Source organism: Caretta caretta, chromosome 11 (genome assembly GCF_965140235.1).
Source record: "Caretta caretta isolate rCarCar2 chromosome 11, rCarCar1.hap1, whole genome shotgun sequence".
Lineage (NCBI taxonomy): Eukaryota > Metazoa > Chordata > Testudines > Cheloniidae > Caretta > Caretta caretta.
The window spans coordinates 61,968,427-61,980,577 of record NC_134216.1 but is presented as its reverse complement, the minus strand read 5'-3'; the positions used below and the strand labels follow the sequence as shown (position 1 = coordinate 61,980,577).

Genomic DNA, 12,151 nt, shown 5'->3' with positions numbered 1-12,151 from the left:
TAGCAATCTATGAATCAATCTGTCATTATTATTGGTGCTTCTGATGTCAGGGAAAAGATGACCCTATGAGAACACGAGTCCTACATTGAAAAGGTTTTTTCTGCAGGATAGGAAAACAAAAATTTCACATTTTCACAAGTACGTAAACAGAAAAGAGTTTTTTGCTTTAATATTTTTTTCTTGGCATCAATACTCTTATGGTTTAGATTTTAATTCAAATACAATAACGAAATGTTAATCGGATCTGAACTACACTCTTCAGACTATATACGGCAAGTAATTTATTGATGAATTCACTTAAACTACACTAGTCTGCCAGGGTAATTAAGCAGCAATACTAGGTATTTTTAGGTGAGCTATTTCTATGTACATATAGGATACCTTGGGTCAGGAATTCCCAAGCTGGACACCCATGGTCTTTGGGAATACATATAAAAACACACACTAGAGTGAACTGGAGTGGGTGTGGCCTGCCCAGACTTTCAGTTCTGTTCTGAAGCAAATTGATTCTATGTGATTTACAAGACAGAATTGCTGCAGTTCTTCACATTAATCCATGACCTATCATGAGTGGTTCTCAAACTTTCCTCTAGAGAGATTTTTAAAAAGTTAGAAATATTACTGGCATAAAATTCAATATCCCATCCAACTCCACATCCTCTCCTCATCAAAAACCACCCTTGTTTCATAAAACTACAAGAGAACCATAAAACATCCTGAATTAAAGGATTAAATTGTAACTCAAATACTAATCTTATGTGAATATATCAGCTGTTTTGATCATACATTTTCCTTTTGCAGTAGCGCTGAATGAAGAACATAGCTGCAACATGTCTAGGCAGATGTGTTTGATTTAAGGTTACTGAATACTGCACCACACTCTTGGTACCCAAGTACCAGGCATATGGTTATTGAAGGGACACAGGAAACGCAAGTACAATATTGTAATTCAAACTCTGCAACCACCACCACCACTACCTCTCCCTTTTTAATCTACCTTATCTTTGTCCTCAACAACATCTGCCAGCACATCATCTGGGTCCAGGATCCCCCCATCTGTGTACTCGAGGTGGTGAATGTTCACCCAGTAAGCAGGGTCCTGCGGAACAACAACAACAAAAAAAAAAAAAGGTATTTTGTCAAACCAAACTTCAGCTTTTTAGCTCTATCAAGTCAATAAGATTTTTGTATTCCATTTTTACGTCTCTCTCCTTTAGTAAACATCTTTACTAAATATTCCATTATACACAGACTAGTTCTGGTTGAAGAGTTCAAAGAAACATCTACTGATAAAAATTCACACTATTTGTATGTCAGATTACTACCAGTGGAATAACGTCCAATATGTATATCTGCATTAATTTACTGTACATTTTAATTCTTTACCAAATGTAAATGAGGTTAGATAGATTTTATACATTACAAGAAAGAAATGTAAAGAAACCATGATATATCACTGTAAACCACTGTAATTTAAAGAAAATGTGCTGTCTGACAACTTGGGGAAAATTTATATAGTTTTGCAAAACACACACTCATACTGTACCCCATCTCACCTACACTATCCACCAAGAATTTTCTGTTTACAAAAGACTCTCCCTCAGAGAGGACTAATAATAGGATTCACTGAGGCAAAATTCAGAAGACAAGGTCTGTGAATGAGCAAGCTTACTCATGTAATTTGACATGGTGCAACAGGAACCAAGTTTCAGCCCTCTGAAGACAGCACCTTCCCCTCCACATCTTTAACAGAACACTACACAATGCTTCCCCTGAAGCCAATGGCACAATTATCAACTTGGGGGGAGGGATAGCTTAGTGGTTTGAGCATTGGCCTGCTAAACCCAAGGTTGTGAGCTCAATCCTTGAGGGTGCCATTTAGGGATCTGGGGCAAAAATTGGTGATTGGTCCTGCTTTGAGCAGGGGGTTGGACTAGATGACCTCCTGAGGTCCCTTCCAACCCCGATATTCCATGAACTTCAATGGAAGAAGGTTTGGAATTGCTTACTAAAGAATTTCAAGTGTCATTCCTGAGGTTAAGCACTGAACCAGAGTTAATCAACAATAATGTTGGCAGACGTAATGCGGGCCTGGAACTCCTCTCTGTAGCAAGCTAAAAAAAGGACAAACCTGCTTAGTTAAATTACGCCATTCTACCCTTAAGTTACCCCAATGAATTTGAATAAAGTAGTTCATAATTAAATCCACATCTTAGAAGACTGGGCAATTTTAAATCCATGGGGAAGTTAAAAGCAAAAGCAGCTCCTTTAAGGATGGAACCAGCACTGAGAGCTACCGTCTATCAATAAGGTGCTAAACAGCAAAATCACAGGCTGAGAAAGAAGCAGTCCAGCCAGGGCTTCCCTTGTACCTCTATAACCTCTTGGATGTTGGTAACGTCAGACCGAGGCCTGATCTACAGTGAAAATTTTGAAATATTGTGGGGGGAAATGCAAGCATGCACAAGTGTCGTAGCAATACCAACCTAACTCCCAGTATAGCTGCAGATAAGTGGACAGAAGAATGCTTCTGTTGTCATAGTTACCATAGCTCAGTGAGGTAGTATCCCTACATTGAAGTAAAACCCCCTTCTGGCTTATGCCAGCATAGCTACGGTGCTCTAACTGTTGTGGTTTAGTTCCTATAGTGTAGACATGGCCTGACTTCCCAACTCTGGTCATCAGCTGATTGCTCCAACTTCCTCCCACCCCCTCAGGACCTATGTGCCCAACCTGACTCTTCCCCTCAGCCTTCCCTCTCCATCCCATTTCCTATACTCTTTAAATCTACCCCCCCCCCCCCGGCACACACACACACACACAAATCACAAAACTGACAAAAGCTACAGGAGGGAAAAAAGAAACGCACTGAACTAACCAGAGGTTTGTCACCCACCATCCTGATTCTTCTGCAATGTAACCATTTCTCCCACCCTCTTGTCTCTATTATGTCTATTTAGATTTTAAGTTCTTTGAAGCAGGGAACATCTCTATAAGTTTGTATAAAATCTAGCACAATGAAAACTCAATTTTGGTTGGGGTGCTCTTATGATACTAGCAACAAAATAACACCCTGAAAATTAAGACTGTCCCTCACCATATTTATATAAAGTGATATTTTGTCACAGTTTTCATAAAAACCTGCATATTCTGGCCACCTGAAGAAACCCTACAGCAGATGAGCAAGACGCCTTAATGACAGGTTGGTTGACTATATATGGACATTATGGACCAATTTGGACTAGGCCTGTTTTTATCATCTGTACCAAAGCCAAGAAGTGCTAAGTGCCTCAAAAAAAATCAGAAGGGGGGTGGGGCATCCGTCCATTACATACTACCACCTTGTCTGCACTGCGAAGTTTCCAAGTGAGTCCGTGTTCTCTCACGCAGCAAGCATCTCAATTCCCAAAACCCATCCTGCACACAGGATGTCACACCAAAATTATCACTGCAATATAATTTGCACATGGGGACCCAATTTAGTCTGAAATTTGCATGCCAAAAAATAAACTGGGTACAACATGACCCAATGCCCAAAAGGGGAGAAGAGTTAAAATAAACCCGTAAGTTTCAAACAGTCATAAAAGTGAAAAGAGGTCCCAACCCTGACTCTCTCTCTCTCTCTCTCTCTCACACACACACACACACACACACACACACTTACTTTAGAGCTTTAGCAAATAATCCTCCACAGAAACTCTGATAAAACCCAAACATCTACTGGGAAGCCAGCCAATTCCACCCTGCCATAGGTAACGTTTAAACAAGTCATTTTTCCCTAGCAACCTTGTCTATCTTCTCTTTACCTACAAGTTGTACACTGAGCTAATTTTATACTAATAAAAGGAAGTTTACAAACCAGTAAAAAGGGTTTCCATAAGAACACTTAATAGGCAAGTTTACTTCCCATTATATAGTCTCAATAGCTAATTATCTTTACTACCACATGCCATTTTAAATGAAATTGAGTATTTGGTACAGCTCTCAAAGAGAATTTTCACATATGTTAATATCCAATTGCCTGAGCAAAAATTCATTTCACCTTTTTTCTGTACTTAAACCTCAATCTATATCTTTTTAATTATAAAACATTACAATTTTCACGTATATTTGGCCCAATCTTAGTTCCAGGTTAGTGCAGTCAGTCAATCTCCCATCTTCAGTTGCAGGGTAATATGATACAATACATTAGCATGCTCACTACGGTCAAGGTATCCTCTCTCTCAGTCCAGTGACTCCCACATGTTGACCACTAGCCATATACTCAATATTATGTCTTCTTCTTCCTTGATTAGGTGTTTGTAAGGTGCAGGGTGGCTTAACAAGCTGATAATTCAGTAAAAATATCTTTATTTGCAAAACTCCTATATATTCTGGGAATTTGGCAGAGTTTTCATCCTTCAGTGTTGCATTGAAACCACCCTCCAAAATTGTTCATCTTAAATATCAAAACACTTGAATGACAAAAATCTACTAAAAAATATAAATACTGGTTTTGTCTTTGCATAATGATGAAATTCAGTCTATTAATTACCTTAGTCTGAATTTCAGACCACTATTACACCTCAAAACATTACTTTTTAAAGCCAAGAATTCAACTGTTTTGAGCATTTTCAATGTGCCTACCAGATTCTGAGATTTAAAAAAAAGGTCAAAGCAGAAACGTATCCATCACAAACAAATATGTGATCTCATGGACAAAACAATTTGTTTAATACAGAAACCTTGTAAAAAGAATAACTTGACCCTTATGATAAACATATAAAATATGACTCAATCTGCATCATTAGCAGGTTATCCCCTACCTTCTAAAGGTCACATAAATGTATTCATAGCTAGTAAAACTGGGACTTTTGATATAAATATTACACTTTTCAAATTACACAAATTTCTGGGGGTAGTGTGTTTATATCAAATTATATTAAAACAAGTTATAAATTTTATGCTATTTCGTAAGTCTGCTGTACATGGTTTTAAGATGCTTTTAAAGAAAAAACAGCTGGTGAAAATATTTGTGTTTTTCACGGTTTGTGTCTACTTGACATTTTATAGCTTCTATAATCCAAGATGCCAATGTTTTAGGAAGAAAAGCTGTGTGGTCCTAAAGAATGCAACATGCTGCCCAAAATACAAGACCAAAAAGCTCAACAACTAAAAGCCACCCCCACATGCCACAATAAAGTCTTAACTTTTCTGTAACCTGGGACCACAAAAAGAACCCAGTAACAGAACGCTTGTGTGGGTGGCCATAAGTAAGAGAAAGCAAAATCCTGCACAAGTTTGATGCAGCAGAGTTTAATTTTCCCCACAAGCATCCTAAGACAAAACACTGCCAATATAAAATTTAGCTTCTCATTCTCATAAACAAGATATAAAAAAAAAAAATAAATAAAGACATTCAAGAGTAACTTTAACAGACTCTTCCGTATTCACATGTGTGAGCATAAGGAATTGTTAAGATTTACACGAAAATAAAAAGATGAGCAACTAAACAACATTAGCAGAAAAAATAATAACTTTTTCATTATTGGGCTCACAGGCCGAAAGCCAGTTCCCCGAAGGTTCACAACTAGGTCTCAGTGGTAAGGTCATTCTGAGTTGGCATGGAAGAAGAGGCACATGCTATGGAACCGGCAGATGCCCCTCCTCAGCAGCCATTAAGCAGCTATCTGAAATTATTGTACACCTGCATGAAAACAGTTTTGGATTTTGTAAAAGGGTTCAGTAATGACTCGTCTACACTGCCCTCCAGTCTGGACCAAGAGGTTTGTACTAAACTGCTGCACTGTAACCCCCGTGTGAACACTGCAAGCACAAACTAAAAGATTCCTTGTTTGCATTAACATCATAGGTGCTGGAACTAACGGTGTGGAGGGTGCTGCAGCACCACCTGTCTTGAAGTGGTTTCCATTATATACAGGGTTTACAGTTTGATTCCATAAGCAAGAAGTTATATGAGCCCGTGGTGCCCGTGCTCCACCAATATTTAGGAACGTGGGCCCAGCTTCACCACTGTTCAGGCTTACTACGCTTCGGGGAGCCCCACGCTTCAGGGGGACACGGGGTCCTGGATGTCCTGGGAGGTTAGCAGGGGGCCTGGTGCCAGCAGTAGCAACCCCAGCCCTCTCCTGCTCCACCCCCAACCCTATTCCATCCCTTCCCCCAAGCCTCCACCCCGCCTCTTTCCAGTTTCCGGTCGCCGAGCAACACTGCTGCCAGCGCCAGGCCCCCTGCTAACCTCCCAGGCCACCTTGGACCACATGTTGTTGGATCATATTAAAGTAGTTCTGTATTAAAATCACAAATGAGTTTGATTCCCCGTAATTAGTAATACCCTGGAATTTAAACTAAGAGGTCTCTTGCTTTTTGGTACTGTTTCTCTCCCTCTATGTGTGAAACTTGCAAGCTGCTAATTGTGTTAGTACATTCTAAGACAGAGTCTGTTCTCAAAGCAATTCTTTGTAGCAACAACTACTCACACAGAGAGAGACTCAAAGCAATACTCTGTAACAACAGAAACAGCACCCAGAGACTCCCCGCCCTTTTGTTGTATTCATCTCGCTTTGTTAACAATTGTGATTAAAATAGAGATAGAGGATGTATGTGGATGGATGCTTGGTGCGAATAACAACTGAATGATAAGGGAGGCGCCAGCCTAAGAATCCAGTGTCCATCGGCTGAAGAAGGCGTCAAGTGGAAATAACCAGAGGACCCCCGGAGGGCAGACTGGAATCCACCCAACAGCCTCAAGAATGGGAGAACCATAGCCTTAATCATTAGAGCAAAGAGATTTAGGGTAGGTGTAGATACGAGACCTTTTCCCAGAGGTAATTGTAAACAGGAGTGAAATGCTGTAGCAGATATGTGAGGGACCTGGCAGGCCTTTACAAGTTGAGCAAGCCATAGTATGTGTGAATTCAGAGGTGACTACATTCATACGCAAGCAGGGAGGTTTGGTGATTACCCACCAAAAATATATTTGGTGCCCAAGTTTGCAGAGAAGATGGGGAACACTTCTTTGATCAGGGAGTGGATATATATGTTGGCTGATATCAGAAATGGAGTTAACTATTTGCAAACTCAGAAGGAGGTGAAGGGCAGGCACACAAGCTAATTGCTGACACCTTCTGTTGTCAGGTGTACAAGGCAGTGCGGCTCCAATTCCTTGGTAAACCAGAATTAGAAGCTGTCAGGGTTCCTTCCCCACTCTGAACTCTAGGGTACAGATGTGAAGACCTGCATGAAAGACCCCCTAAGCTTATTCTTACCAGCTTAGGTTAGAAACTGCCCCAAGGTACAAACTTTACCTGGTACTTGAAGAGTATGCTGCCAGCACCAAGCATTTTAAACAAAGAACAGGGAAAGAGACCACTTGGAGACATCTTCCCCCAAAATATCCCCCCAAGTCCTACACACCCCCTTTCCTGGGGATGCTTGAGAATAATATCCTAACCAACTGGTTACAAAAATCATCAAAGACCCAAACCCCTGGATCTTGGAACAATGGAAAAATCAGTCAGGTTCTTAAAAGAAGGATTTTATTTAAAAAAAAAAAAAAAAAAGGTAAAAATCATCTCTGTAAAATCAGGATGGAAAATACTTTACAGGGTATTCATATTCAAACACAGAGGATCCCCCTCTGGGCAAAACCTTAAAGTTACAGAAAACAGGAATAAACCTCCCTCTTAACACAGGGAAAATTCACATAAAACAAAAGAAACTAATCCGCCTTGCCTGGCTTACCTATACTGGTTGCAATATTGGAGACTTGGATTAGGATGGGTTGGAGAAGAGTGATTTCTGTCAGGCCTCTCTCAGTCCCAAGAGAGAACAACCATGTAAACAGAGCACAAAACAAAAGCCTTCACCACTACCCAGCAAGATTTGAAAGTATCTTCTCCCCTTATTGGTCCTTTGGGTCAGATGCTAGCCAGTTTAGCTGAGCTTCTTAACCCTTTACAGATAACAGGATGTTGCCTCTGGCCAGGAAGAATTTTATAGCACTGTATACAGAAAGGTGGTTACCCTTCCCTTTATATTTATGACAGAAGCTGAATTAGGTGAAGCCATTCCCTAAAGAAGCTGGTGGATGGGGCTCAGGCTACAGCAAGGACACAGCCCCCTTTTCCCCAACCCTTTCACCCACACCACAATGGGCTGCTAAGCAGCCCTTCTACAAGGTTGAACAGGTCAGTAAATGAAACGGGACCTTTTCATTATTTGAGTTACTGACAGATCGTTCCAAACAAGTCGATGCAGTTGTGGCCTAGTTAATCCACATCCCTTGCCTCTTGTATTTCTGGCTGCATGTCCAGCACAATTGCCTTGTTTGGTTTTTTTGTTTTTGTTTTTTTTTTTTAAATGTACTAAATTGGAGTTTACAGAAGAGGTTGTTGTTGTTTGAAAGTGAAACTTCACGTGTGGATCCAAAGGTTCTGAATATTACCGTTTTTATATGCAGTGTTGTAGCTGCGTTGGTCTGAGGAGATGAGAGACCAGGTGGGTGAGGTAATATGTAAACAGACCTCTCAGAGTAGAGTTATTGTGTTATAATTCGAAATACAGCCGCGGGTCACCCCATTCCAAAACCACTCACTAAGATTTAGTAATGGTCTGTCCCAGTGGTAATATAATTTACTTGGCAGGGGGAGGGGTGGTAGAACAGAAGTTTCACCACGATAAAAGGTCATTTAATGGTAGCCAAGATACAACAACTGATGTCCAAAAAAACCCACAAAAACAAAGAAAGATTTCATTTAAATTGGAACAAATGGAACTGGATTCCACCTGGATTCATTAAATTGATGAATAATTCAAATACACACACACAATAACTTACTGAAGGGTACTTAAATATAACCCTCTAAATAAAGAAATATCTATGCCTCTGTATGCACAGGCTATTATATTATAGATCATTATAATTGTATTCTCTTTTCCCCAGATATCTTGCTGGGTACTATCAAATGCTCAAGGCAGTCTTTGGAGCTTTACTTGCCTCTTGTGACTTCCTGAAGTCACGGACTCAGGGCTGGCTCTAGGCACCAGCAAACCAAGCACGTGCTTGGGGCGGCACTATGGCCCCCCCTCCTTTTTTTTTTTTTTTTGCTTCAGCAGCGCACTGGCTTTTTTTTTTTTGGGTGCTTGGGGCAGCAAAAAAAACCCTAGAGCCAGCCCTGCACGGACTCTACTCCAGTGGTCCTCACCTGAAGGGGAGGACATTAGACCAGACCCACAGGATCTAAAGTACCTTTGGTTCTCCTGTTCCGCATCTCCAGGACCACATGGATCAATTACAGCAGACGACCAGAACCAATGATCAAGAACAAAGAACAGATTTCCCCCGTATCTGTTTACTCACAGACTATTTCTCTCTCTCACACCACACCCACACTTAGAGCAGGTCTACACTTAAAATGGTGCACTGGTGCAGCTGCGCTGCTGTAGCACGTCACCTCTGTGAAGGGCAGTAGCAAAATGAAAAGAATAGCTCTCCTCTCAACATAGTGCTGTTTACACTGGGGGTTAGGTCAGTGTAGTTATGTCACTTAGGGGTGTGGATTTTTTACACCCCTAAGCAACACAATTATAATGATGTGAGTTTACATTGTAGACCTGGCCTTGGGCTCCCTCCTGGCTGCCTCAGTCCCTCAACCATCTTCCCCTTCTCCAACTGTCGCTTCCCCTCCATTTGGGTGGAAGGACCACCTCCTCTCCATAGGAAAATGACAGTGCATTCCCCCTGAACACACCGTAAATAATATATCCCCATGCCAGATCAAGTCCCTTTACCATATTTACAAATATCTTTTCTTGGACTGACTTTTGTTGGTGAGAGACAAGCTTTTGAACTTACACAGAGCTCTTCTTCAGGTCTGGGAAATGTACCAATCAGAGTGCCACAGCTAAACACAAGGTGGAACAGACTGTTTAACGTAAGTAGCTAAACGTATTTTAAGGGACCATTCAAGGTGAAGTGGCCCGTTAACACCTGGGGAGGGGGATATTGATTGTTGTAATTATCCATAAATCCAGTGTCTGTTCAGTCCATGATTTTTAGTGTCTAGCAAAATTATGAATTTAAGCTTTGAGGCTCGTCTTCTGAAGGGGTTGTACAGGTTTCCTTTGAGGATGAGGACAGAAAGCATATAGAGAGAGTGATTGTTTGTGAAAAGGTTATAGGAACAAGCCAGGACATCTGGAACAAAATCAATAAAGCCAGGAACACCTTCAGGAGCTTAAATACAGTCTGGAAATCATCAAAACACCACACCAAAGCCAAACTCAAGATTTATCAGAGCTGCATACTTTCAATCGCATACAGGTTGTAATTGTTAAATGGTATGATTTCCAGTATTCAGTGCACGTTCCAGTATTCAGTGCACATACCAGCATCACTTCAATGAGTTTCGTTGAAAACAAGTCAAATGAGGTCAACTTGTTTATTGGATACTGAATCAACTATAATAATTATAAATTTGTTATGAATTTATCTAGATTGATAGAGCTAGTTGGAAAATTTCAACTGTTGTAACACTGACAAAAGGATAAAAGTTTTTCCACTAAGTTAAAATGGAGGAAAAAGTTACTTGACCACTGCTAAGGCTACTCAGAAACATAAGCCATGATGGGGGAGGGGGGAAAATGTGGAGGGTTTTTTGTTGTTGTTTACTTCTCATAGCTATCTAACTATCTAAGGAAGATCTACTGCTAGAATGATTCCTTCTAAGCCCTCCTGACAAGAAGTCTGCAAGTCCAAATATAGTTTCCTTTTTAAGTGGAGCAAGAAAACGAGTATCCTGAAAACATAAAAAACATTGCATAATGACAGGTTTCAGAGTAACAGCCGTGTTAGTCTGTATTCGCAAAAAGAAAAGGAGTACTTGTAGCACCTTAGAGACTAACCAATTTATTTGAGCATGAGCTTTCGTGAGCTACAGCTCACTTCATCAGATGTATACCGTGGAAACTGCAGCAGTCTCATGCTCAAATAAATTGGTTAGTCTCTAAGGTGCTACAAGTACTCCTTTTCTTTTTATAAAAAACATTAATAGCTACAGAGAAACTGTTTCCAAGGGCTGAAGAATGCATACAGTATGCTTGTGTCACTCAGTGCACTCTTGTGTTAATGGGGTCATTTAAGAAAAACATTTGTAGCTGCCTCTTCTGAATAGCTCCTGAAATCCTAATTACATGAATGAGGGTGTATATCCCCTGGAACACTACATGTGTTATACAGTCTATCTATACCTTTACTCAAGGCATTATCCTAAATTTAAAGAAAAAAATATTGAGACATTACCCGGTCTAATTCACCTCAGCATTTCTCAAATACACATGCACATTAATACAACTGTTCAATATTCATTCTGCCTTAGGGCTGCAAGCCATGTTTATGTTTAACATCAAACAGCTGTTTATTGTCTATTCCTTTATGCAAGGGAGAGCATTTTAGGAATGACTATGCAAATATTTACCAAATGATAAATTAGAGCCAGGTCACATGAATGCACAAACAACAAGGAGGCACAGAAATATCCTTGGCTTGAGTATAAGACCTTGCTTCACTCAGCCAATAAATTTAGGCTTTTGCTAAAATTAAAATATTCCTATATGGCAACAGCCAACTTCAACAGCAAAGATGTTGCACATAATCTTGTACTAGATTGTTACATTTCATTTATTTTGGTCAAAAGCAAATGTTTAAAGTGCCTGGATGTAGCGTAAGAGTACATGGTTTGTCTTTTTAATTAAAGTTGCACTGTGTGTACCAAGTTAGTTTACTCATTCATTGTAGGAGTTCTACAGCTTGAAATGCCTGGGACCTATTCATATACACTGTTTTGAACCAAATAAAAAAAGAGAAAAATCATGCCACACCCCCCGATCCTCATTTCTTCCAAACTTGCATAATATATTCAGACAGAAGTAGCTTATCACGTTTTTTAAATACGTGGCTACACTGCCACCTATAACATCACCCAAAAGTGAGCTATGTAGTAAGGACTATTAAGTTTAACATTATGAGCAAGGAGAACCTTACTACATGTTAAATAGGTTTCAGAAACCAGTCCTCTTATACAATATCATGACCCCTGGATCTTGCATTATGTGAAGGAGTAAATAACATTTCCTTATTCACCTTCTCCAT

General features: G+C 40.1%; 1 protein-coding gene across 3 annotated transcripts in view; it reads right to left on the bottom strand.

Moving 5' to 3' along the window:
- PARD3B (par-3 family cell polarity regulator beta) overlaps window positions 1–12,151 on the bottom strand; it is a 608,177-nt gene that overhangs the window by 567,040 nt on the left and 28,986 nt on the right. For 2 of the 3 annotated variants that reach the window (XM_048869081.2, XM_048869083.2), the window contains exon 2: window positions 998–1,099. The exons of the other annotated variant lie outside the window; for it this stretch is intronic. In XM_048869081.2, coding sequence (XP_048725038.1) covers window positions 998–1,099 — 102 coding nt within the window. The remainder of the gene's footprint in view (window positions 1–997; window positions 1,100–12,151) is intronic. 3 annotated transcript variants of the gene reach the window in all.